Source organism: Drosophila subobscura, chromosome E, assembly GCF_008121235.1.
Source record: "Drosophila subobscura isolate 14011-0131.10 chromosome E, UCBerk_Dsub_1.0, whole genome shotgun sequence".
Classification (NCBI taxonomy): domain Eukaryota; kingdom Metazoa; phylum Arthropoda; class Insecta; order Diptera; family Drosophilidae; genus Drosophila; species Drosophila subobscura.
This window is the reverse complement of record NC_048531.1, coordinates 6,138,376-6,163,755: the sequence shown is the minus strand read 5'-3', so window position 1 is coordinate 6,163,755 and position 25,380 is coordinate 6,138,376. Positions and strand designations below refer to the sequence as shown.

The window sequence follows — 25,380 nt, the reverse complement described above, 5'->3', positions numbered from 1 at the left end:
CAGAAGTCAGCAGAAGGAAACTTGTGTGAAAAAACATGGAAACCAGTTGCCTTCTGCTGACTTCTGTTCGCCTGGTACTTTGTCTGAAAATTTTCCTGTTTCCTGTTTCCTGGCCGAAAACAGGAAAATTTTCAGACCAAGTACCAGGCGAACAGAAGTCAGCAGAAGGAAACTTGTGTGAAAAAACATGGAAACCAGTAACCTTCTGCTGACTTCTGTTCGCCTGGTACTTTGTCTGAAAATTTTCCTGTTTCCTGTTTCCTGGCCGAAAACAGGAAAATTTTCAGACCAAGTACCAGGCGAACAGAAGTCAGCAGAAGGAAACTTGTGTGAAAAACATGGAAACCAGTTGCCTTCTGCTGACTTCTGTTCGCCTGGTACTTTGTCTGAAAATTTTCCTGTTTCCTGTTTCCTGGCCGAAAACAGGAACATTTTTCAGACAAAGTACCAGGCGAACAGAAGTCAGCAGAAGGTAACTTGTGTGAAAAAACATGGAAACCAGTAACCTTCTGCTGACTTCTGTTCGCCTGGTACTTTGTCTGAAAATTTTCCTGTTTCCTGTTTCCTGGCCGAAAACAGGAAAAATTTTCAGACCAAGTACCAGGCGAACAGAAGTCAGCAGAAGGAAACTTGTGTGAAAAAAACATGGAAACCAGTTGCCTTCTGCTGACTTCTGTTCGCCTGGTACTTTGTCTGAAAATTTTCCTGTTTCCTGTTTCCTGGCCGAAAACAGGAACATTTTCAGACAAAGTACCAGGCGAACAGAAGTCAGCAGAAGGTAACTTGTGTGAAAAAACATGGAAACCAGTAACCTTCTGCTGACTTCTGTTCGCCTGGTACTTTGTCTGAAAATTTTCCTGTTTCCTGTTTCCTGGCCGAAATTTTCCTGTTTCCTGTTTCCTGGCCGAAAACAGGAAAATTTTCAGACCAAGTACCAGGCGAACAGAAGTCAGCAGAAGGAAAACTTTGTGTGAAAAACATGGAAACCAGTTGCCTTCTGCTGACTTCTGTTCGCCTGGTACTTTGTCTGAAAATTTTCCTGTTTCCTGTTTCCTGGCCGTAAAACAGGAAAATTTTCAGACCAAGTACCAGGCGAACAGAAGTCAGCAGAAGGAAACTTGTGTGAAAAAACATGGAAACCAGTTGCCTTCTGCTGACTTCTGTTCGCCTGGTACTTTGTCTGAAAATTTTCCTGTTTCCTGTTTCCTGGGCGAAAACAGGAACATTTTCAGACAAAGTACCAGGCGAACAGAAGTCAGCAGAAGGTAACTTGTGTGAAAAAAACATGGAAACCAGTAACCTTCTGCTGACTTCTGTTCGCCTGGTACTTTGTCTGAAAATTTTCCTGTTTCCTGTTTCCTGGCCGAAAACAGGAACATTTTCAGACCAAGTACCAGGCGAACAGAAGTCAGCGGAAGGTAACTTGTGTGAAAAAACATGGAAACCAGTTGCCTTCTGCTGACTTCTGTTCGCCTGGTACTTTGTCTGAAAATTTTCCTGTTTCCTGTTTCCTGGCCGAAAACAGGAAAATTTTCAGACCAAGTACCAGGCGAACAGAAGTCAGCAGAAGGAAACTTGTGTGAAAAAAACATGGAAACCAGTTGCCTTCTGCTGACTTCTGTTCGCCTGGTACTTTGTCTGAAAATTTTCCTGTTTCCTGTTTCCTGGCCGAAAACAGGAACATTTTTTCAGACCAAGTACCAGGCGAACAGAAGTCAGCAGAAGGAAACTTGTGTGAAAAAACATGGAAACCAGTTGCCTTCTGCTGACTTCTGTTCGCCTGGTACTTTGTCTGAAAATTTTCCTGTTTCCTGTTTCCTGGCCGAAAACAGGAACATTTTCAGACCAAAGTACCAGGCGAACAGAAGTCAGCAGAAGGAAACTTGTGTGAAAAAAACATGGAAACCAGTTGCCTTCTGCTGACTTCTGTTCGCCTGGTACTTTGTCTGAAAATTTTCCTGTTTCCTGTTTCCTGGGCGAAAACAGGAACATTTTCAGACAAAGTACCAGGCGAACAGAAGTCAGCAGAAGGTAACTTGTGTGAAAAAACATGGAAACCAGTAACCTTCTGCTGACTTCTGTTCGCCTGGTACTTTGTCTGAAAATTTTCCTGTTTCCTGTTTCCTGGCCGAAAACAGGAACATTTTCAGACCAAGTACCAGGCGAACAGAAGTCAGCGGAAGGTAACTTGTGTGAAAAAACATGGAAACCAGTTGCCTTCTGCTGACTTCTGTTCGCCTGGTACTTTGTCTGAAAATTTTCCTGTTTCCTGTTTCCTGGCCGAAAACAGGAAAATTTTTCAGACAAAGTACCAGGCGAACAGAAGTCAGCAGAAGGAAACTTGTGTGAAAAACATGGAAACCAGTTGCCTTCTGCTGACTTCTGTTCGCCTGGTACTTTGTCTGAAAATTTTCCTGTTTCCTGTTTCCTGGCCGAAAACAGGAAACATTTTCAGATTTTCAGACCAAGTACCAGGCGAAAAACATGGAAACCAGTAAGAAGTCAGCAGAAGGAAACTTGTGTGAAAAACATGGAAACCAGTAACCTTCTGCTGACTTCTGTTCGCCTGGTACTTTGTCTGAAAATTGTCTGTTTTCGGCCATTTCAGTGGACCAATTTCAAAATTTCACAGTGGCGTCCCAACACAGAGCGGCCAACTCTCGAACTACGATATTTTAGTTCCATAAATGGCAGTAATAATCACGGTGGCGCCACTGTGCGAACGCATTTTTAGTTTAAGAAATGGCCGTCGTGATCGCGGAAGCGCCACTGTGCTAACTACGTGGTTGGTTCACTACAAGAAAGTGTTTGTTGTACAACAATAACAAAAACATCTTTTGATTTACAAGTTTTTTTTTTACAACAAATTTTGAGAACAACGACAGAACAGTTTTGTTTTCTTCTTTTCTCCTATATTTGTGGGCCGATCAGAATGTGCCACACCTTTTCGTAATCAGGACAACTTCCCCGATCCTTTTCAATCTCTCTCGCTTCAAGGACATCAAGGATTAAGGATTCAATTGCACATATTTCCCATTCCCATAATAAATACAATTGATGTTAGGTATATGTATGTACATGTATACTTCTTTTATTTGATATCTTCGCCTAGAATTGATTCTTAATTGCTTGGTGGAGGCACAAAGTTGTAGACGACAATCTCCAGTTGCTCCTGCCCGAACACGTACTCCAGAACGCCGCTGACTTTGTCCCATTCCAAGCCATCAATACCGCAACCGATGCGCGGTATGGCCAGCTGCTTAACGATGTTCTTGCGCTGGGAAAAGGTTCGAAATGCATAAGCAAAGAATTGATCTAAAAGTTAGCGCAAGCCACTCACCATGTGTTCGCGCATCTGCTCCAGAGATGACTGCAGCGACTCGTATGTTGGTTTTCCCCAGCTCTGTGGCTTCGTCACCAGATAGTAAATGTAGCGATCATTATCCTTGAGCACAGCCACATCACCGCTGGCCGCCTTCTGGGCACGCAGCTCATCGACCTTGCCGTAGACCTCCTTGAACTTCACAGCTATGCCTGCGCCCATGGTAATGCCAGTATGTAAATGTATGTAAATTATTAAGAGGGACATGTTTATTAAGTGATAACATTGAAAAATTTGAAAAATAGCGCGCATAGATCACCACATCACCATAGATCACTATAATAATGAACCAATCGGATCCCAATTTGGTGATCTGATAGATATGGTGATTCCCTACGGGCGGGGCTCATTTTTGAAATACACTGGTTTCAGTCTGAGCATACAGCAGTTTGGTGCCAAAATTTGGTGGCTCTAGCTCTTATAGTCTCTGAGAACTAGCCGACAAACAAGACGGACAGACGGACGGACGGACAGACAGACATGGCTCAATCGACTCGGCTATTGATGCTGATCAAGAATATATATACTTTATGGGGTCGGAAACGTTTCCTTCTGTGCGTTGCATACAGCCGTTATACGCACAAATACAATATACCCTATTTACTCTTCGAGTACCGGGTATAATTAGCTTCTATAGCCCCCACCAAAGCTCAATTGTACCGTGACTAAGATGTAAGCTTAATAACAAATATTTGCCGCAAAACGAAATAAATTTACAGAGAAATTATTGTCAACAATGGAACACTTTATTTAGTCAGCAACTTTAGCCTCAACTGTAGACCATTGGCCGTCGTTGCTCATGTAGAAAGTCCTGCTCAATCCGCGTATCCTTGGGCACCACATAGAAGAGCAGAGCCCCGCCAGAGACAAAGAAACCCTTCTCACTGATTATGTCGCTTAGCGATTTCTCGAGTTCCACCTTGTGGACACAGGCCGCCTTGCGGTTCTCGTAGTAAACATTCACATTGCCCAGTCGGTAGTTCTGCGACTTATCGCAGGGCAGGGGTTCGGTAAATAGCGTCGTGAGGCAATCCATCATGGTGGCGGTCTCCGGCAGCTGCTGCTGGAAGTCGCTGAAGAGAAATTCGGGATAGGAGAAGGCTGCCGGCCAGATTAGAGTGCTGCCATCGTCATCGATGTGCACTGGGTGGTCCTCTAGTGGCAGAAACTTGGGGCGTAGCAACTCCTCGGTAATGTTGACCTTTTTTCCTACTTTCTGATCGTCGAATTTGATGGCACGCTGCTCAATGGCGTCGCGCAGCTTGTGGAATCGGGTTAGACGACGCTTGGACTCGGCGGCCTCTTTGCGCTGATTGCGTTCCGTTTCCAGCTGAAAGGACCACAGAAGTTTATAAGGAATGCATTGACGATTATCCTCAGCACACACACCTTCTTCATCTTGTTCTTGTGCAGCAGCGCCTTGGCCTCCTTGTGGTCAACATCCACCTCCAGCAGCTCCTCGCACATCTGCGTGCACACGTCAAACTTTTCCAGCTCATAGGCACACTGGGCTGACCTCCAGCGGGCCTTTGTGTAGTCCGGCTTGAAGAATAAGGCGCGCTGTGCATCGCTCAGCGAGGATCTGTAGTTCTTGATGAAATAGTGTGCTGCTGAGCGATTATTATAGAGCACGGCCAATACATCGGGATTGTCCGTCTTCGACTTGATGCCCTCGCTGAAGCTGTAGACTGCCATGCGGAATTTCTTGTGCTTCATGTAGAAGTTTCCATCCTCTTTGTAATTGAGAGCCAGCTCGTCGCGTGTATTTTCCTCCGGATCGTACTTCAGCTTCTGCAGGCCCTCGAACATTGGATGGACATCGTCGCCAGGCTGTGGCGCCTTCTTCATGAAGAACGGATGCTTATCCATTTCCTCCTGCCATCGATCCTCCGGCCAGCCCTCCTCATAACGCTTCTTCTCCAAGCCATCGATGAAAGCATCCAGCTCTGCATCTAGCTGTGCAGCCAGTTCCAGGCGTTCCTCATCCGTCCAATTCTTTTGGGCAGCTAACTCATCCATTCTGGCTCGTAAAAAAAAGAATAACAAAGGAATCGCACATGCTGAATGAGGCGTTGCCAGATGGTCGAAGATGGGTAAACAAAATGTTTTGCCTATCACACAAAAGTATCGGATATATAAAGAAGAGTTAATTTCTGATCTAACGAAGTGAAAAAACAGATTATAGTGTGAATTTGCCAGGAAAGAAAATTATATAGTGATTTGGTGGTAATTAAATTTGTTCTCCAGTGCAAGAAAATATCACCTAGAAATATATCATCAGATAAAACTATCTATCGATATATTGACCCCATCTCTTTTCACGAATAACTGCGGTTCGCGTTTCCTGCACTTTTTCCAAAGGTAAATAATTCCTTAAATTAAGAAACCATCCCGATTTTAAGCCAATATTTGTATGCGAAATACTATTGCCAACAGTATTAACTATCAATAGATGGAGTTATTTTTGCCCTGGCAAGATGTCTATAGGTTTAATTATTCATAGAAAAATCAATGGGCAGTGCTGATAGTGACCCCCAGCTGGGGGTTTTCTGCCGGCACCAAATGTTGCGCCAAGCAGCAATTTAAGTGATTGGTTTCATAATACATGACTGATGGACAAAGTATTTGCTTGATTACAGATAAAAATGCCAGAACTTACTGAAATCAAGAACGAGGCTCCCTCCACCTCCGCCGAGGCTAAGGTCGAGGATGTGCGTGTCGAGGATGATGGCAGCGACAGCGACTCCGACGGCATGCCCGGCTTGGAGGAGACTGGCGCAGGCACCACCCAGCTGGGTGGCGGAGCCACTGGCTTGCCCATCGATCTGGTGTCCAAGGCCAAGCAGTCGCGCGGTGAGAAGAAGGCGAGGAAGATCATGCTCAAGCTGGGCCTGAAGCAGATCCAGGGCGTCAACCGTGTCACCATCCGCAAGTCGAAGAACATTCTGTTCGTGATCAACAACCCGGATGTGTACAAAAATCCCCACAGCGACACCTACATTGTGTTCGGTGAGGCCAAGATTGAGGATCTGTCCCAGCAGGCTCAGGTCGCCGCCGCTGAGAAGTTCAAGGCCCCAGAGGCTGCCGGCGCCGCCGACAGTGTTGGTGCTGCCACATCGGTGGCTCCGATTGCCGAGGAAGATGAGGAGGAGGTCGACGAAACTGGAGTCGATGAGAAGGACATTGAGCTGGTCATAACGCAGGCGAACACGACGCGAGCGAAGGCCATCAAGGCGCTGAAGAACAACAGCAACGACATAGTCAATGCAATCATGGAGCTTACCATGCTCTAGACATCGCTCCACGTGCCGCAGAAACTATGATTTCGTTGCTTACCCGCCCTTTCGATAATTACAGACCTAACTGTTACGCATGCCAGCAAGCGAAGGCATGGTACACCAGTAAACATTTATAACTATTCAAAACATTATTAATCAAGAATAAAGTGGAATTCTTTCAGACGCAATTCCTGTTTTAATGTGGGACTAGCATTAGGATTTCTCTTACTACGGAGAGCGCCTTCAAATGCAATTGCAACTTTTCAACTTAAAACAAATTCGAAAGTTAAGTACATTCATTAAATTAAGTACTGTTTGAAGAGATTAGGGTTAGGGTGACTGGCACATTGTGGATTAGTCGAGGGGTCAAGTAATTAGGTGGAGACTGGATCCAGCTTGAGGACACGAGCCTGGCTGCGTGCCTGCAATCGTATGTCCGCTGGACCCTGCATCCAGGGCTCGCCATCTGTCTGCATCGGAACGGTTTCCTTTACTTGCAACTAAGAGCAAAGGATACAAATACAGAATTCACCGACAACGCGTTGGAACTTACCCTAATCTGCTTGGCTTGGCCAATCCGCACCGGTTTGCTTATGTTGCACTGCAGCTGGGCAATGTGAAAGGATGAGACGATGCCAAACACTTCCATCACCCCGTCGGAGATTGAGTTGACGATGCGCGAGCCGCCATCGGAGTTGCTCAGCTCAACCAGCTTGACACCAGCGCCCCAGGAGTCTATGTTGAGAAAGACCAGCGCCTGCAGTTCCGGCAGTTGAATCTGTTTGTTGTCCAGGTACAAGGTGAGTTTCTCCTCAATGCGCTCGCAGCCTGGCTGCATCACCTGCTGCGTTCCAAATGTAAAGTACAGCAGCTGCAAAGGATGGATTTGAAATGTCTCTTGAACTTCGTCACTTCATTGAGAGCTACCTTATTGAAAATGCGGCTGCTGAGGAGATAGAAACGAGATTCGCGCGTCTTGTGGAAGTTGTAGGTGATGTACGCGTCCACACCCACGCTGAAGTAGTTGTACACGTGTATCGTCTTTGTGGGATGTCTTTGAATGGGCAGTCGATAGTGCAGTTTCTCGATTTGCAGGTCATAGCGATCCAGGTTGACCGAGCGGGCGCGTCGAATGTTGCGCAGGATCTGCACGGGATCGAGAGTAGTGGGAGGTTCTGCTCCCCAGCCAAGAACTCGCGACAAATCGTTGCCAGTGCCCAGCGGCATGATGGCCACCGAGGGCTGGGGCTTTATGTTCAAAGCGTAGATGGTGTTCATCACCCAGCCAATGGTCCCATCTCCGCCGGCCACCAGTATGCGACAGGGGCGGGGACTAGCCTTGGCGGCCCACTGCAGCGCGTCCTGGGGTCCGCGAGAGCCGAGCTCCATGACCTGCATAGGATGCAGGTAGCCACGCAGCAGGGACAAAACATCGGCGCCCGTACTGCTGCCAGACTTTGTGTTGGCTATCACAATCAAGGGCTCCCAGTTTTCTATATCGGGCGGCGTTATACTGGCCAGGTGCAGGCGCATCGAGTCACGAGTGCGGGCGGCCACAAAGCTGTAAGGCGGGAAAATCATGTCCTTGAACTCGCCAAAGTCACACTCGCCCTTGACATTGATCTCCTTGTGGCAGTCATCGTGATAGCAGCGCTGGCACCAGGCACAGCGCCAACCATACAGACCCGGATCAGTGCTGGCATGATGATCCACTTCTTCCCCACACTTCGAGCAGTTGATCCCCATCGGCAGATTTCCGTGGACCCATAAATGGCGCACTGAGGTCTCGTTGCGCAACCACTTGTCTTTGCATCGATATCCTCTGTCCGCCTGCCGCTGGCATACCGGCACTGCGTGCGTGCAAAGACCGCAGCAGTCGCAGAAGAGGCCAGCCGAGGGTGTAAGCAAAATCTCGCAAACATTACAGAAGCAGGCCTGCAATGATTAGTAAATATTAGTATATGAGCGGGGGGGTGGAGTGCTGACAACAAGTGAGTGTACGCACCTGCTCGATGATTTTTATTGATTTCCAGCTGTGGCGTGATTTTCCCGTTAATATGCTAATGACAACATCTTCGGCCAGAATACTGCGACAGAAGGCAAAGATCACGCCCAGTGCCAGCAACGAGCCAATGAGCGCCTCCACGCTCAGCTCAATGGTGGCAATGTCCATGGTGCGTGCACAAGATCCTATAATTATGCTAAATAATTGCAATTTTCGGCATATTTACGATTCGTTTGTTTTTCTTCAGCCAACATCCCGATTACCGACTGCTAATTACCGGACAGTGATGAAAAACGAACTTCATAACAAACAGCTGAGACGGCAGTCTAGCCTTTATCGCTAGATTTGAATAGCCAGATTAATTAAATTTGTTAACTGTCCGAAAGGACCAATGCCAATAAAATTGAAATCATTCTTGTTATTAATACATGTTACTTTGTAGTGGTAAACAGTATATTTCCATATAAATATATTCAATTTTTAATTTCTTGTTCTAGCGGTTTTGTAGCTGGCAGCCCCAACAGTGTCAGTTAGCGCTGTTTAAGTGTTGCGAAACGCTTGCTGTCTTTTGAGCGGCGCACGTGGAGCAAAATCAAAGTGCTCACGTTTTTATTTTGTTTCTGCTCAAATATTAATTAAATTTAGTTAGAAGCATGGGTCGCAAGGCTGAGTTTGATGAGAAACCGAAGAAGGGACCTGGCCGCAAGGCGCGCAAACAGGGAGCACCCGTATTCCGCAAGCAGTCTTTTGGTAAGTGAAGTTAAAGTGCGGCCCTGATGATTTTTCTCACTTGAATATTGTGTCGTGCAGCTCCCCAGGAAGAGGAGGACAAAAAGCTGTCTCACCGTCAGAAGCAGCGGTTCGTCAAGCGGGAACAGAAGAAGGTAGTGCAAAAAGCCAAAATACAGGAGAAGCGTGCTAAGGGGCAGCAAAAGCAGCTGGCCCAAAGACAAAAGAAATACAACAGCGACAGCGAGCCCGAGGATGAGGTTGTGCCCGAAGATGGTGCTGCATCCTCAGAAGAGGAGGTTCCACAGCTTGTACCAGCTGGCAAACCACAAAAGGGATTCACAGATGAAAATGACGATTGGCTAAAGCCAAAAAGCAGCAGAAACAGAAAAAGGTGCCACAGCCCGAGCCTGATTCAGAGGAGGAGTTGGAGGAGGAGGAGGACTCTGATGCTGAGCTGGAGGCAGAAGATGACTCTGACGCTGAATTAGATGAAGAGGTAGACGACGAAGATGAGCAGGAGGATGAAGATGTTTCCGATGACGATGATGCCCAGGTTGGCAAGCTAGCCGATCTGTCCGACAATGATGACGATGATGATGCCAACTCAGATGATGATTTTGATATATCCGATGATGAAGGAGCCCAAGCAGGCAGTGGTAGCGATGATGACGACGACGAGGATGATGATGACGACGATGACAAGCTTCCCATTGAGCGCGCCAATAAAAAACTGAAGAAGCGCGAGGCCAAGGAGGCGCTGGAGGCAGAGGAGGAAATGCAGATGACAGTGGATCATCAGGATGTGTTCCAGCTGCCGACCGAAGAGGAAGATGCCGAGAAAGACATCACCTTGCAGGACGTGCAGCAGCGCATCAAGGACATCACCCTGGTCCTGTCTGACTTTAAGAAATACCGCCAGGCAGATCGCTCCCGCAGCGAGTACATCGATCGACTGCGCCAGGATCTTTGCCTGTACTACAGCTACAATGATTTCCTAATGGAGAAGCTCATGGATATGTTTCCCCTGAGCGAGCTCATGGAATACCTAGAGTCATCGGAGGTGAGTCAGCAACCCAACACAGTTGATCCCATGAAGTTTAACCAATCTAATCTGCCTTCCAGGTGGCCCGTCCGCTCACAATCCGTACGAACACGCTGAAGATACGCCGTCGGCAGCTGGCCGGCGCTCTGATCAATCGTGGCGTCAATCTGGATCCCTTGGGCAAGTGGACCAAAGAGGGCTTGGTCATCTTCAACTCGCAGGTGCCGCTGGGTGCCACTCCGGAGTATCTGGGCGGTTATTATATGATTCAGGGCGCCTCGTCGATGCTGCCCGTGATGGCGCTTGCCCCGCAGGAGAACGAACGCATTCTGGACATGTGCTCCGCTCCAGGCGGCAAGGGCTCACACATTGCGGCCGCCATGAAGAACTCTGGCGTGCTCTTCGCCAACGATTCCAACAGGGATCGCATCAAGGCCGTTGTGGCCAACTTCCATCGCCTGGGCGTTGTAAATTCCGTGGTGAGCTGCGAGGATGGTACCAAGTTCCGTAAAATAATGACTGGCTTCGATCGCGTCCTGCTGGATGCTCCCTGCACTGGCACTGGTGTCGTGTCGAAGGATCCCAGTGTGAAGACCACGAAGTCGGATGTGGATGTCCAACGCTGCTACAATCTTCAGCGCAAGCTTCTCCTCACCGCCATCGACTGTGTGGATGCGAAATCGTCAACAGGTGGCATCATTGTGTACTCCACCTGCTCTGTGCTGCCCGAGGAGAACGAGTGGGTCATCGACTATGCGCTGAAGAAGCGCAACGTCAAGCTGGTACCCACAGGACTCGACTTTGGTGTCGAGGGCTTCACGAAGTTCCGCCAGCATCGGTTCCATCCCAGCTTGAATCTGACCAAGCGCTACTATCCACACACCCACAACATGGACGGCTTCTATGTGGCCAAGCTGAAGAAGTTCTCCAACACGATACCCATAACCAAGGAACAGCAGGAGGAGGACGAGAAGCAGCTCGATGAACCCATAGAGGGCGAGACCACCACCGAAGCAGCGGCTGAGGGAGCGGCTGAGGATGCAGAAGAAAATGCGGATGAGAAAGCTCCCCGCAAGCTGCTGGGCAAGCGGGCCGGCAAGCCAAGCCTCACAGACATTGACCAGGATCTGAAGAAGAAGAAGCTCGAGGCGAACAAGAAGAAATACGTGGCAAAGGTGTTTGAGAAACCCGTCAAGGTGGCCAAGACACCAAAGCCAGAGCAACCACAGGAGACGAACGGTGCACCGAAGTCGCAAAAGAAGAATAAGCCCCAGGAGACGAACGGTGCACCGAAGGCCGAAAAGAAGGAGAAGCCCCAGTTCAAGCCAGAGCAGGCCAATGGCAAAGGGAAAACCAACGAAACCGGAAGCCGGCAAGAAGTTCCCGTCTCAGCCAAATGGAAAGGCGTCTCCTGGAAAGTCAGCTGCACCCAAGCCCCAAGCGAAAAAGTTTCCAGCCAAAGGACAAAAGGGCCAAGCCAAACAGCAGGCAGCTAAGCCAGCAGCAAACGCCAAAGGCAACGCCACACTGGCCAAGGCGCCGCGCATCGATGCCGACGATGTGCCCGTGCTGGAGGGCAAACCCATCAAAAGGCAGAACAACCTGAAGCAGAAGTCCAAGCAGATTGGGCAGCTGAAGAAGTCCAAGACGGGAGCAAATCCAAATCCAAAAGGAGGCAAGAAGCAAAAGTTTAAGAAGTGAACACGTCAACAAGGTTCCAAGTCGGTTAAGTAGTTGCTTAAGTGTAAGCCTGATGCCCGGGCAAATGCTTGGGGGTAGTGCCTAAAACAATTGTCTGTTTTATACTGAAAACTGTTTCTATGTCTTAGCTGCGGATTGAATTGTAATTAACGAACATAATCAATAAACGTAAAGCTCGGATTAATGTAATCAGAAAGCGGGTTTTACCACTGCGAGTATGCATCGATCAGGCACTAAGTTTTAGTTTTTATTTAGCGATATTTTCCTATGTACATTCCAGCCCTAGTACGAGCTCCAGCTGGGCGTTGCCCCCACACAGCACCACACAGATCAACCTGTCGGAGCTCAGTCGAGCGTTGAGATAAGCTTCAATTTGTAAATATAAATTTCAGTGGCAAACGAGTAAACAACATGAAACGGTGCGTTCTGCTGTGCGCATTCCTTCTCCTGGGATTTGAGCCCATACAAGCGGAAGTGGACCAAAGCACGCTGGCGGCCCTGCAGATTCACAAAAATCTCAATAGATCCCAAGAGGCCTGCTCGAATTTCTGGAACTATGCCTGCGGCAATTATTCAGCATCCGACGGCGCCAAGTATGTGGATAACTTTGAGCTGGTGGAGGATCAGTACGCCCAGGACATGGTGGAGTTTATGGAGGGTGATTTGGAGTTCGTGGACAGTGATGTGCAGTTGAATGAAGGACCAGCGCTGCGTTTGTTGGCCCAAATGCGAACCTATTACAATGCCTGTACCAATGATTCCCAAACGGACTGGCCGGAGGAAGATTTCCATTCGCTGGAGTCCAATGAGTGGGCGGTCGAAACGGCCAAGTTCCGTAGGCATGGATTGAATGCTGTTTTCTTTGACGAGCGCGTAGATGTGGCCTACAACGATTCGCTGCGTTCGGTTGTGCAGCTCAAGATGCCAGCTCCCAGCAGCAGCTACAGCGAGCGGCGTGCCCTGCAGCTCCTAAAACTCAATCACTCTGGCAGCGAGGCAGAAGTCTCCAGGCTGGTGGAGCAGCTGCGGCAACTGGAAGCAAAGCACCGCCAAGAGGAGCCTCTGGTGCAGTCCTGGACACTGGCGGATCTTGAGCAGAAAATACCACAAATCAACTGGCAGGCGTACTTCCACGAGCTGCTTTCGGGGCACCTGAACGGCGTACTCTTCGAGGTCACCGATGTGGACTACTTGCGTGAGCTTGGGCAGCTGTTGGGAAATACCAGCAGAAGCACCATCAATCTCTATCTGCGTCTGCGTCTCACCGTTCTGCTGAAGCAGACGGGTCCGGCCAGGCGCAGCCCGAAGACCTGCATTCACCACATGCGCGCCCTGCTGCCCTTGGGCATGAACTACCTGTACAATCGTTACGTGTACAAGAACAGAAACCTGGTGGACAACATTCAGCTGCTGGAGATCTTCGATAGCCTGAAGGGTATGTTTGGCAAAACCTAGAGGCCAATCGCCTGCAGCTAAGCCCAGCCCAACTGTCGTATGTGAGGGAGAAGCTGTCGACCATGAAGCTGAGAGTGGGAAATCTACCAGAGGAGACGTCACCTGCCTTCTATGACAGCCACTATGAAAGTGCCAATTTCTCGGACTCTCATCATCTGGACAATGTCCTCGAGGCGCTGAGTCTGCGCACTCGACTCCAGCACGATGTGCTCCGGCTGCCACACTCCCGGTTGGATCTGCGCCGCTACTATGTCAACGATGATGTGGTCAAGGCTCGTACCTCGCCCTTCTACGAGAACGAGCGGAACACGATCACTGTGCCCTTGATCTTTCTGCAGTTTCCCCTCTTCGATCACCGCCAGCACTCCATTTTCCAGTACAGCTTGATGGGAGGAGTCCTGGCACACGAGCTGAGCCATGCCTTCGAACACGAGGGCATCCTCTTCGATGCCGATGGCAATGAGTCGCCAGTGGGATTGCAGATTCGCGACACGAAGACCTTCCAGAATGCCATCAATTGTGCGGCCCAGACGCCCGCAGTGTCACTGAAGGAGCGCTTGGCCGATCTCAATGGCCTCCAGCTAGCCTACGATACCTTTTTCGGCATGGATCACAACTCCCAGCTCTACACATATCGTCCCTATGCATTTGAGAGCGAATTCCAAGCACCGCAGCTATTCCACCTGAGCTACGCGCAGTTCTTCTGCGGCATCCTGCCGCCGGTGCTCGGTCATGACAGGGACGATGTGCGTGTCAATGTGAACGTAGCAAATTTACGTCAATTCTCATTGGATTTTAAGTGTTCCCCGCCAGCAGTGCAGTCGCCCCCTGTGTGTGAAATGTGGCGCCCAACAGCATCATCTACGTTGGTTTCAGCTTAAGTATTCAAATCAATAAAAAGTAACACATTGTCCAGGCTGATCGACTGCTTGATGCCATGTAATAGCTTGATAGCTTTTTAGTTGTGAGCAACCAGAAGAGATTTCTGTATTAACCGACAAGAGAGATGATCCGCAGGCAAATGCATGCAATGATTTCTGCTACTCTCTCTCGCGCGCTCCACTCTCGTGTAACTGTAAACAGTCACATTTCTATGTCACCGTTCACTAGGGTATCAGAAGTATTTATACTTTAAAAATTGGACAAAATCCATTGAAAGGGCCATTCAATTTGATTATCCATTGCATTTGACAGGTTATAGCTTCGCTGCAATCGCGAGTCGCGACTGTGGACGTGCCATTGGAATGCTAATGCCCACAAAAATGCCGGTCTCAGTAAGAGCTTTTTTGCTCTCCCTCTCTCTCAACCGTTGCTCATGGTAGAATCACAGCAGGTAGGGACAACTCAGTAACCTGAAGCTTATTTCATACATTTAAGCTCCCCGAAGAGCGGAATGAACGTACCTTCAACTGTTCTGCCATGCACATGCTTTTGCACCCTCCCTCTCCTCTCTCTCTCTCTCGCTGTGTGGGCGCAAAGCTTCTCCAGCCACACGTAGCCACAAGTTGTTGTGGGTGGCTGCCCTCATGCTCTCTGCCTGTGGCTATCGCTCAGTCTCTCTCGCTTTTCTTTGCCATTGTGAAAGCTTTGGCTTCCATTCTCACTGTGTCCGCACGTTGGTGCTGTCTGTGGCCGCCATTGGCCGCGTCTGGTCGTTGTCGTTGTCGTCGGTAGTCGCTATTGTCGTCACAGTTCGTAATCGTAATCTCGTTGACGCTTTGATTATCTATTTAAAAGAGCAGAGCAGAGTAGAACCGAGCAGCGCAGCCTCCGCAGCATCCGAGAACCTGAGAAGAAGCGCCGTGGGCTTTATTATGTTTTCGTCACAGATTTTGTTATTTCCGATTCGGGCGGTTAATTAGGAAACAAAACATGCTTTAGGTGTTATTATGACTTGCATTATCCTCCCAAGCTGAAGAACGGTTATCCCTGAGTCTCAAATGTGTCATTCCGTCATATGCATATCCGCGTGTGTAATCCCAGTGTGTGCGTGTTTGTGTGTGTAAATGAAAACAAATAAATGATAATGATAAAAAGGCGATAAACGTTTAAAGCTTTAAAGAAAAATAAAACAACAAAATAAATAAAGAAGAGTCTAAAAAAAACCTGAAGCAGAAGCTCAACTATCAAAATTCAAAAATCAAAACCACATGTGAGTGCGAGGGAGGGGCGCTAATTTTGGCATTTAACAGTTAGTTTTTGAGCCGCAAGCAGAGCGTGAGACCCTGACCCCACCAGAAGGAAGCAACAACAAGAAAACAAAAAGTGAATCCCCATCAAAAAAATAATATCCATTCCTCACCCACGGCATAACGAATCAAGCAAACAACTGACCGACCGACCGACCGACCGACCAAGTGGCCCCCTCCCCTACCCCATACACCTTCGCGACGAAGAGCACCACCTCTACCCATCATCCGACAGATCGGAGCAGGCGTCGATCACTTAGCAGCTTGCTCCATTAGCAGACAATGCCCGAGTCCGCAAATAGACTTTAAATTGAAGAATAAACGTCTGATTAGACCCAACAATTCCAGCCCTGCCCTGCCCCTCAGATTATCCAGCCATTCGTCCATTTTTCTGCTCGGCAAATGGCGAAAACAACATTTCAGTGTGTACCGGGGAACGGTGCACGGCTGGATTCTAGTTTCACATTCACGGGATTTGTTCAGAGACTCTCATATTCCTATTCCTCGTATATGCAAATGTTTGCTCCATTTGCATGTTTACGACTGGGCAGAACGAAAGTGTATGGACCCCAAGGGGATTGGGCTGGGGCAATCTGTGTCCTGTACAACTGCTGCTCCCTTTTTTCTATCTCTCTCTCCTTGGTTCAGCATCCTGTAACCTCTGAACTATCTATGTACACGTTTTACCTTGTCCTGGGGGGGGTCTCTGAATGGGATTATTCTAGCAATTAATTCTCTTCCGCCGACGGAACAGAATTGCAATATTTGTGCTGCAAATCTCATGCATATTCCAGATCTTGGCCCCCGCCCACTACGCCAGCGTTTCTTTTGTTTTTGTTGACTAAAGATAAACTAATGCAACAGGCACCGACAGCGGCAACCCCAACCCCAGCCCCGTGCACGCTCCATCCCGAGACCAAAAATAAACAAAACGTACAAAAAATAGACACTGTTCGAATGCACAAAAACAATGCTAAGAATTGTTCTTGAATTGGAATTGCTGAGTAAATAGGAAAATTTAATTATACTTGAGTGTAAAGAGGGTTCACAAACACGAGGGGCAGGGGCAAGAGAGCGGTGGGGCCAATTGGCAAATGGATTTGTCGAGTGCACTCCAAGCGTGCTTGCTGCTCGGTGCTACTCCTCCAACAAGTCATCGTCCGATCGGCTCGCACCTTAAATGCAGTTTTGGTGTACTCATTAACCCCCTACTTCCACGCCCATTACTGGTACAGCTATACCTCCCGCTAGACAGTTATTTAATTGCATTTTCTTAATACATATTGAGGGTTCTCCATTATCATTAGAAACCCGCGTACATGGGAATTTTCTTACTGCTGGGGGGATGGCAGTATATGGAATGCTCCACACCCATGGCTACCTCTTTGGTTTATCCTGCTGGAAATACCCCTTTGACACCCCCTTGCGGCAGAACACGTCTACGCCCACTCATGCCCTCGCATGCTGGTGGAACTCCTGCTCCTGCCTGCATTTGGCATACATTTACTCGTAAAACAGATAAAACAAACTTTCAAAACATGAAACTCATGAATTTTTGAAAATACATTCATGTTTATGTATCTACTCCCCCACCCAGTGTGTGTGTGTGTGGCACGTGTGTGTGTCTGTGTATCCCACTGCAACAGGCATTAAAATGCCCGCAGCCTCTGTTCGAAAAACTTGTCGGAAAATTGCAAATGAAAAGGAAATTATTGTTGTCTTACTCCGTATTCTTGGGTTACTTTTATACAACTTTTTCCCGGAGCCAGCCACAAGACAACTTTACAATTCCCCCATCCAGTATACCCTGAACGCCCCCGCCAGTGGAGCTTCAAAAAGAATCTTGAGAATTTGTTAGCCGCCCGTTGTAAGGCAATAAAATTAGTAAGCATATGAAATGAAGTCGTCTGGCAACGCGTCGTATGCTGCTCCCCGGGCCCCAGCCACAGGTTTTTCTTTTCGTTGCTGCTGTTTTTTTTTTGGTTTGATTTTCTTTGTAAACTTTTCCGTATGCACCTGTACATATGAATGTGTGTGTGCTCTTGGCTTTCACTTCCCCAAAAGTGTCTGTGAATTGAGGCAGGCAGACGGCAGATGCCTCCATCGGATGACCATTGGAATGCTCCAACTACTTTGTGTGCTTTTATCCGGCGGAAAACCCATAATATCAATATCAAACGCGCCTGACCGCGTTTGCCATTCGATTCCATTCGCTTCGAATTTGATGTGATTCGTCTGCCAGCTGTCGTCATCGTTGCCGCTGATGCCTCAAACTGCTGCACGCTTCACTGCCTGCGCTCGTTCATTCATAAAGCTGCCTCCATCCTCTACCCGGCGCCCATTTCCATTATATTTATTTTTCTGTAATAATTTTTTGAACGTTTTCGACTGACATATGGCATTGGCTTATGGACACTTAATTGATACGCCCCCCGATAGCACACACACGCCCACTGGGCGAATTTCCAGGGAAATGGGACTGCAACTTGGGGAAGTCTTTCGCTATCTTGGACTTGATGGGGCGCGCATGTCGCGGAGGGGATTGCATGTCCGTTTTCGTAACCACATGCCGAACGGCATGCCAATTCATTTCAATTTGTTTTGACACTTTGTAAATCATTGAAGGCGCAGCAGGTCAGAAGATATAACGCATACGCTCTGTTGCACTCAGGCGATAGACTGTAGCTGGTCAATAATTTACATTAAATCAACCATTTCTTTTGTTTATTTGCCCGTTTTTGGTGGCTAATTGTTGCGCATTAGAGGCCTCAAATGAAACGAAATGAAATGAAAATGGTGATCACTCCAGTGGATGATAACCAAGATCTGTGCGACTGGCACACACGCACGCGCTCGTCCAAATATTGCGCTTGTTTGCCAGCAACCTCATAAATAAATCGCCGGCCTTCTCCTGCTCCTCCTCCTCCTCCTCCTCCTCAGCCATCGCTTAAGATGCGGGCATCTGACGCTCTTTTGCTCTGTTGCCACAGATGTTTGGCCATTTCGGCGTGGGGCGGAATTGAAGTCAAATATTTGGTCTACCAAGCAAAGGGGCGCTGGCAGAGCTGGAGGTGGCAGAACGCGTGCCGCCCACAGTGGATGGATGAATTGTTGGCGTGCCACTCCTTGTGCCTGCCATGCCCACAGATCAAAGCAAGTTTTTGGTTGGCGAATCTAAATACAGAGTATAATTAAGCAGTGAGTGCATTGCGTGCAGTCTCATCACTCTTACGCCTCTCCAAAGACATCCTTTGTAACACACAAATCACCACCCCACTACCCCGTGGCATGTTTATCCCCACTGCTTGACGTTGACAAGGCTGCACTGCCACCGGCAGATTGGAGCTCTGTGAGAGGATGAGAGAAGTCACAGGGCGCACAGAGCATGCTCCGCAAAGAGCAAGCGTATTTGTTCATTAATAAATAACTTGACACTCGTTGCTTTAATCACTGTGGCAGCAGACTCTTCCCATTCCCATGTTTTCCTCCATGCTGCTGCTCATGGAGCATGGGACTATGTGCGAACCAGCAGCAGGTTGCCAGGTGAGAGACGCACATGAGTCTTGGTTACACACACAGCCATCTGTCGCAGCATCTTTTATCTCAATTAACAGATAAAACTACCATTTGGTCCCTTGGCAATCTTAAGTGCTTCTATTTATGCATCGTTTTGTACGTGAAAAAAGTTGTTGCGGGGAGTTTATGCGTCGCTAAATATCATGTTGTTAGAGGAAGGCATAAACAAAGACACAACTAATGGTTGGGGGGAATATCAAGTGTGTATTCTTGCTCTGACTTCTTTTACTTGTACCCAATTGATTAGTTCCGTTCCATATTTTATCCTCTAAACGATTAGTTGTCCGCATCAATCGAATGTAATTCCTTTTGTTGCAACTATCTTTTAATCACTGTCACGTCGCAGTTCATTAGTTCATAAACAAGCAATCTCCATTACAACAATTTCCACGGTAATTTTCTGTAATTATTGAGTATGGGCGGGGCTTATATAGGCGACCCAAAAAAAAAACAATAATGACACACGAACTGCAGCGCTTGTTGTGCATTCAATTATTGGGGGCATTCGTCAGGTGCACCACCCCACCCTTTCCTAACCGACGCGATTCTGGGTCTGCTACCATCCATAAAGATGGCTATAAACTTATCTGGCATTTATCTGAGTTCCACTCCCATACTTTCACATCTAGTCACGAGATTTCGGCATGCACGGTGTACTATTTGAACAGATTTAATGCTCATAATTTGTATACACGAAGAGCCGAAGGTTTCCTTAACAGATATATTTAGACATGGCTCCATAAATGAGGTTTATGAAGAAAACATTTGTGAGACTCCTTGAGCGATCGAACCGAACAGTTTCCAGTCATCCTCCAACCTCACTATTGATCTCAGAGATCTGTCCTCATCCTTCTGTTGAGTCATCGAAAAGACTTAATCTTAGTGCAAACACACGTTCCATTCCCTATTTATTTTTTTTCTTCGAGTGCAAATCTCTTCTATGTATTGTACGCCTTGGTCTGGTTTTTGCTGATTTTTTTCGGTTCGCTTCTTTATTTTATCAGATAATGAGATATCGTATGAAGAGCGCTGCTTTATTTTTACACACTTTTGTGGCCTTTTATTTGAACAGATTCGCATTTAATTGCGCAGCGCCTGGCGGAGAGAAGACAAGAAAAACAGAGCCAAAGTGGGAGTTGGAGTGGGAGCGGGTGCAGAGTTCAGGACCAGAGACGCCTACACTGACAGCTTCTGTTGCAGCTTCAGGTGGGGACTCGTAAAACGAGAACATTGTCCAACAGCAGCTGGAGCTGAAGCTGTAGCTGGAGCTGACCACCTACCAGGAACTCAGGCACCTCGTATTGCAACATTGTTTGGCCTTCATCTGCTGATAATAGACCGTAACTCATCGAAGAGTCCACATCTACATCCACGCATAGCCAACGTCTATGGCTGACGACGATTTGCGGGCTCTGGTGGATAGCCTGGATGACGCCTCGCCGGAGAACCTGGCCAACGTCATAGCCAACTTCTCGCTCGATATGCTGCAGAGGGCCAGCGCCCTAATTGGCGCCCAGCAGCCGCACAGTGGGGCGTTGCTCATCAATCGCACGCAACAATGCCAGCAACAGAGCCAGCAGGAGGAGGAACTGGAGGCAGCCACAGCCACCGCAGCAGCAGCAGGTGGCAAGCGGGTGAGTTGTCTCGGGATAGTGGGGTCGCGGGTATTTTAGAGAAGCGTAAAAGTCCCCGTAATAATCAATACAGTCTGTCAATCGAGATATAATTAAGAACAAAATACATGAGACTGTTGATATTGCAATCTAATACCCCCGGCAAATCCATTTGTCTCAACTTTAAACCTTTGCAGCTATTGGTTTAACCAAAATCTGTTTATTTCATAGAATAATCCATCAGGCAGTTACTTAATCAATGAAGCAAAACACTTTTCCATGCACTTCTCAATCGATCTTTCCTTTTATTTATTTTTTTGATTGGTTAATCTTCATTTTATCCATAAAGCTAAAGCAGATCTTTCAGTTTCCCAATAGTCCAGTCAAAATATTTTCATGCACAAGCGAACCACTGATGAAAGATGATGATAAATTCGAACGAAAACCTGTAGCCAACCATTTCATTTACGGCAAAATGGAATAGAAAATTATTTCTATATACATAAACAATATATTATATATTCCTTAGTTCCATGACTACTACGACTGCTGCTATATACAAGAAAAAACCCACTTGAAGCATTTTTGGTCGCTTTCAATGGGCGAAACCTAAACGTTGCAGAGCAACAGCTCCCAAAAGTGAATAAATCAATGAATGAATCAATGAATGGAAGTGAAAATGCAAATACAAATATATATACGATATATATTTAATAATTATCAAGCTCCATCCAACGTTTGTTTGCTTTCGTCGTTGACATCTCGTGTGTCGTCGTCGCGTGGCTAAGTCCCGAACCAAGCAAAAAATAAGAAAAAAGCTTCCAGCTTATCACTAAATACTATAGAAATGGACACTTTTCAATGGACTTTCAATTTCCGGACATTCAGAGCCCGTGATGTCATATACACCCGTACTGTCCACACTGATAAGATCAATTAATAAGCCAAATAGAAGTGAAAATATCAAATGAAAGCGCCCCAGTCGATTGTTGGGAATTATTTCTGCATTTAGCGAGTTTACTGTTTTGGGTCGTATACCCTACAAATTAATATAAAGCATACATACATAGTATATGTCTATATACTTTTATATACCCATGGAAATTTATAGCACGCAATTGGAAATATATAAATAACCGCGCAGATACCCATGCCCCGTGGCGGGTAAGGCAGCATTTTTGTTTAGATTCGTATAGATACGTATATTCGTCGATGTTTGCTGAGTAAAATTCAGTTGATAAATAGAAAAGATTTGCATATACCCTGGAGAAACTGTATGATACGGGGAAAGGTCAAGTCTGGCAGGAAATTGCATGCCTGCCATAAATATTTGTGTGTTTGGCGTATCCGTATCCTTGCCACAGATGTTTCCTCCTCAGTAATATACAATATAAATATAATGCAACATCTGCTATATCTTACAGATCCTACACTGTCCCAGTGCATTCGATTCGGTGCTCTGTTGGCCACGCACCAAAGCCGCCACCCTGGCCGTTCTGCCCTGCTTTGAGGAGTTCAAGGGCGTGCACTATGATACCACAGGTGAGAAATGATCACAAAGACAATCCAAACAGTAATGAAAACTTTATTTATTATGCCAGAGAATGCCACGCGTTACTGCTTCGAGAATGGGACATGGGATCACTATTCGGACTACGATCGTTGCCACCAGCAGTCGGGCTCTGTGCCCATGGTTCCCGATTTCTCACCCAGTGTGGATCTGCCTGCCATTATCTATGCCTGTGGTTACTTCATCAGTTTTGCCACCTTGGTGGTGGCACTCATCATATTCGTTAGCTTTAAGTGAGTCCAAATCAACGCTCCCAAACTTTGATTCATACTCAAACCAAGTTCCTTCTATGGCAGAGATTTGCGGTGCCTGCGAAACACGATACATGCGAATCTATTCCTCACATACATCACCTCCGCTCTGCTGTGGATACTCACATTGTTCCTGCAAGTGGTAAGTGCGATTCCATATCCAATGACTACATTTATTCTGCAGATATTCATGTATATTCGTGCAGATAACCACAGAGTCTAGTCAGGCTGGTTGCATTACGCTAGTCATCATGTTGCAATACTTTTACTTGACCAACTTCTTCTGGATGTTTGTCGAAGGTGAGTTGCATGGGGAGGGGGAAAGGAATTTCTGTATCTGTATTCCCATTTGCAGGCCTCTATTTGTACACCCTGGTGGTGCAAACATTCTCCAGCGATAACATCAGCTTTATTATCTATGCCCTCATTGGCTGGGGCTGTCCCGCTGTATTCATTATGGCCTGGGCCATAGCCAAAGCGTTTGCACCCCATCTGGAGAATGATCATTTCAATGGGGTGAGTGCTGGCTCCATAAAACTATTCCTATCCATCCTTTATGATTGTTTTTGGTGCTGCTTTCAGCTGGAAGTCGACTGCGGCTGGATGCGAGAATCTCACATTGATTGGATATTCAAGGGGCCAGCTTCGGTGGCTCTGCTTGTTAACTTGGTATTTCTCATACGCATCATGTGGGTGAGTGTAAAACCCTCAAGAATCCCCAAGAGCTGCTGCTAATCATCATTAACTTTTAAGGTTCTCATTACCAAACTTCGTTCGGCACACACCCTGGAGACGCGGCAGTATTATAAGGCATCAAAAGCACTGCTGGTGCTCATTCCCCTGTTTGGCATCACCTATCTGCTGGTCCTCACTGGCCCCGAACAGGGCATCAGTCGCAACCTCTTCGAGGCCATACGGGCATTTCTCATCAGCACACAGGTATAGGCATTCACTTCTTGGAATTAAGAGTGTAACTTATGCTGTAATTCTGCTGCAGGGCTTCTTTGTGGCGCTCTTCTATTGCTTCCTCAATTCGGAGGTGCGCCAGACGCTGAGGCATCGCTTCATACGCTGGCGCGAGAGTCGGAATATCCATCGGAGTAGCTCCATCAAGAATCGCAGGTGGGTCTCTGTTGGCAGATGCCATAGGCGCAGTGTTGCACTCACATTTGGTATTCTAACGCATTGGTGTTGTCGGTCTACTACACGTCCATACATAGATATATCTATCCGCTTGGGCTTTACACATGACACTATGCATAAGCAGATGTACTTAGTAGATGTGGCTTGTAGTTGTAGCTGTTCCTGTTCTTGTCATCGTTGTTGTTGTTGTCACTTAACCAATTAATTTCCATTCCAGGCATCGCGCCTCCAAAGACTACTCGCAGAGATCGCGAACCGAAAGTCTACGGTGCGTATATGCAATGCTCATGTAGATGCTGCTCTCTTTTGTTCTCTATCTATCGTTTAACGCTCGCTCGTTTAATCTGCTAACACACATGCCGTACCCTATAGATACACACAAAAATATCTATCCATAGCCTTGCAGAGTATCGTTTAAATGTAGAGCATCTGCTGGGCTGTGCCAGAGTGTGCCCCACGTAACACTTTGAAGGTCTTTATCCATGCCTGATTTCGGTTTTCCTGTTCTGTTTATCGTTTTCTTATAGACTGACCTCAACAAGTCCCGTGCCCACCGGACACTATGAATGATCCACAGACCAAAATACACAAACACACACACAACGATCTATGTATATGATACAGAGATCTCCTCCTACCCAACAATTGTACATGTTAGCGCCATCAAAAATATCCTATTGTCCATAAGTATTGCATGATATATGTACATATGTCAGTTAAGAGCACAAATTAAAGTATTATTTTTTTGTATTTAAATGATTCTCATTCCCGAAATTCATCGATCCGCACTTCCCTTCCTCTTTGAATCCCAACTTTCAGCACCGAGGAGTGTGTGATCTGCCTGCGCCCCACGCCGCACACTCGCCTGGCCACACAGGAACAAAATCACAGCCTCAATATCACCGATTTTGTTTAGGAATTCATTTGCAAAGCAGGCCAAGTCCTAGGTCTCCGGCCGGCCTGGCAATGCTCTTCGATTTCAATTGGTTTATCGAATTCTGGAACGGGATGCTGATGCTTCTATTGGCAGTTGTTGGCTCTTCCAGACTGTTTTTAGTCAATGCCTGCAAGTGGGGGGAAAGTTTAGTTTGCAGCAAGCTTTGGATTTGGATTCGATGGAACTTACCTGAGGGCATGAATAGCAATCTCCACAGCAGCTAAAAGCGATTATACAAATCAAGGAACCGCCAAAGACATCGGGATTGCAGGCGTTGCAACAGCTTTACTTGGACTTTTAGTTTATTTTCGAACGTGACTTGAAGTTACAGCAAAAGTTAAGGTTAAACTAAAGTAGATTCCATGATGCACATCCGATGCCAAAAGTCTATCTTAAGTACGAAAACATGTTGCTTGCATGGGGAATTTGACGTGCATCAAACATTCCGAATGTATAAATGGCAAAAATCAAAGAAATTAAACACAAACACTGTGAAGGTGCCCCAA

General features: G+C 47.0%; 7 protein-coding genes across 13 annotated transcripts; 4 read left to right on the top strand and 3 right to left on the bottom strand.

The window, feature by feature from the left end:
* Positions 1 to 3,096: 3,096 nt before the first annotated feature.
* On the bottom strand, positions 3,097 to 3,544 carry LOC117892336 (ADP-ribose glycohydrolase OARD1-like). The gene is made up of 2 exons (XM_034798488.1): positions 3,341 to 3,544; positions 3,097 to 3,277 (listed from the first exon to the last, which is right to left on the bottom strand). The coding sequence occupies exons 1-2, from the start codon at positions 3,542 to 3,544 to the stop codon at positions 3,122 to 3,124; spliced, it is 360 nt and encodes a 119-aa protein (XP_034654379.1). The 3' UTR covers positions 3,097 to 3,121.
* A 562-nt stretch (positions 3,545 to 4,106) lies between these two features.
* On the bottom strand, positions 4,107 to 5,452 carry LOC117892332 (DNA polymerase interacting tetratricopeptide repeat-containing, protein of 47 kDa). Its single transcript, XM_034798485.1, has 2 exons — positions 4,772 to 5,452; positions 4,107 to 4,712 (listed from the first exon to the last, which is right to left on the bottom strand). The coding sequence occupies exons 1-2, from the start codon at positions 5,399 to 5,401 to the stop codon at positions 4,152 to 4,154; spliced, it is 1,191 nt and encodes a 396-aa protein (XP_034654376.1). The 5' UTR covers positions 5,402 to 5,452; the 3' UTR covers positions 4,107 to 4,151.
* Positions 5,453 to 5,596: 144 nt separating this feature from the next.
* Positions 5,597 to 6,843, top strand: LOC117892334 (nascent polypeptide-associated complex subunit alpha). Its single transcript, XM_034798486.1, has 2 exons — positions 5,597 to 5,743; positions 6,022 to 6,843. Exon 2 carries the CDS (start codon positions 6,028 to 6,030, stop codon positions 6,673 to 6,675), a length of 648 nt encoding a protein of 215 aa, XP_034654377.1. The 5' UTR covers positions 5,597 to 5,743; positions 6,022 to 6,027; the 3' UTR covers positions 6,676 to 6,843.
* Positions 6,837 to 8,948, bottom strand: LOC117892331 (diacylglycerol kinase epsilon). Its single transcript, XM_034798484.1, has 4 exons — positions 8,666 to 8,948; positions 7,588 to 8,595; positions 7,214 to 7,531; positions 6,837 to 7,160 (listed from the first exon to the last, which is right to left on the bottom strand). The coding sequence occupies exons 1-4, from the start codon at positions 8,831 to 8,833 to the stop codon at positions 7,035 to 7,037; spliced, it is 1,620 nt and encodes a 539-aa protein (XP_034654375.1). The 5' UTR covers positions 8,834 to 8,948; the 3' UTR covers positions 6,837 to 7,034.
* A 273-nt stretch (positions 8,949 to 9,221) lies between these two features.
* On the top strand, positions 9,222 to 12,329 carry LOC117890216 (25S rRNA (cytosine-C(5))-methyltransferase nop2). Its single transcript, XM_034794954.1, is given in 5 exon segments — positions 9,222 to 9,415; positions 9,476 to 9,774; positions 9,777 to 10,457; positions 10,520 to 11,811; positions 11,813 to 12,329. Coding segments are annotated over 5 exon segments (2,697 nt in total). The 5' UTR covers positions 9,222 to 9,318; the 3' UTR covers positions 12,141 to 12,329.
* A 185-nt stretch (positions 12,330 to 12,514) lies between these two features.
* Positions 12,515 to 14,538, top strand: LOC117890217 (endothelin-converting enzyme 1). The gene is given in 2 exon segments (XM_034794955.1): positions 12,515 to 13,587; positions 13,590 to 14,538. Coding segments are annotated over 2 exon segments (1,923 nt in total). The 5' UTR covers positions 12,515 to 12,551; the 3' UTR covers positions 14,477 to 14,538.
* Positions 14,539 to 15,206: 668 nt separating this feature from the next.
* On the top strand, positions 15,207 to 25,013 carry LOC117890020 (diuretic hormone receptor). Of its 7 annotated transcripts, XM_034794629.1 has the most exons (12): positions 15,209 to 15,747; positions 20,433 to 20,994; positions 22,398 to 22,515; positions 22,575 to 22,776; positions 22,840 to 22,936; positions 23,001 to 23,094; positions 23,150 to 23,310; positions 23,377 to 23,487; positions 23,548 to 23,733; positions 23,792 to 23,916; positions 24,155 to 24,205; positions 24,757 to 25,013. In XM_034794629.1, the coding sequence occupies exons 2-12, from the start codon at positions 20,749 to 20,751 to the stop codon at positions 24,851 to 24,853; spliced, it is 1,488 nt and encodes a 495-aa protein (XP_034650520.1). In that variant the 5' UTR covers positions 15,209 to 15,747; positions 20,433 to 20,748; the 3' UTR covers positions 24,854 to 25,013. The 7 variants fall into 7 exon arrangements, with proteins under 7 accessions (XP_034650517.1, XP_034650518.1, XP_034650519.1 ...); XM_034794626.1 differs by having other exon boundaries at positions 15,207 to 15,747; positions 23,150 to 23,487; XM_034794628.1 differs by lacking the exon at positions 24,757 to 25,013 and adding an exon at positions 24,465 to 24,703 and having other exon boundaries at positions 15,208 to 15,747; positions 23,150 to 23,487.
* Positions 25,014 to 25,380: the final 367 nt, after the last annotated feature.

Bases quoted from the DNA above. Each gene is read 5' to 3' on its own strand.
- LOC117892334 (XM_034798486.1), top strand. From the start codon at position 6,028: ATGCCAGAACTTACTGAAATCAAGAACGAGGCTCCCTCCACCTCCGCC.
- LOC117892331 (XM_034798484.1), bottom strand. From the start codon at position 8,833: ATGGACATTGCCACCATTGAGCTGAGCGTGGAGGCGCTCATTGGCTCG. The intron at 7,532-7,587 runs GTAGCTCTCAAT...CATCCTTTGCAG, and splicing joins GCAGCCGCATTTTCAATAAG to CTGCTGTACTTTACATTTGG. The intron at 7,161-7,213 runs GTAAGTTCCAAC...CTTTGCTCTTAG, and splicing joins GCCAAGCCAAGCAGATTAGG to TTGCAAGTAAAGGAAACCGT.
- LOC117890020 (XM_034794626.1), top strand. From the start codon at position 20,749: ATGGCTGACGACGATTTGCGGGCTCTGGTGGATAGCCTGGATGACGCC. The intron at 22,937-23,000 runs GTAAGTGCGATT...ATATTCGTGCAG, and splicing joins TCACATTGTTCCTGCAAGTG to ATAACCACAGAGTCTAGTCA. The intron at 23,095-23,149 runs GTGAGTTGCATG...TCCCATTTGCAG, and splicing joins CTTCTGGATGTTTGTCGAAG to GCCTCTATTTGTACACCCTG.
- LOC117892332 (XM_034798485.1), bottom strand. From the start codon at position 5,401: ATGGATGAGTTAGCTGCCCAAAAGAATTGGACGGATGAGGAACGCCTG. The intron at 4,713-4,771 runs GTGTGTGTGCTG...TGGTCCTTTCAG, and splicing joins ACAAGAACAAGATGAAGAAG to CTGGAAACGGAACGCAATCA.
- LOC117892336 (XM_034798488.1), bottom strand. From the start codon at position 3,544: ATGGGCGCAGGCATAGCTGTGAAGTTCAAGGAGGTCTACGGCAAGGTC. The intron at 3,278-3,340 runs GTGAGTGGCTTG...ACCTTTTCCCAG, and splicing joins AGCAGATGCGCGAACACATG to CGCAAGAACATCGTTAAGCA.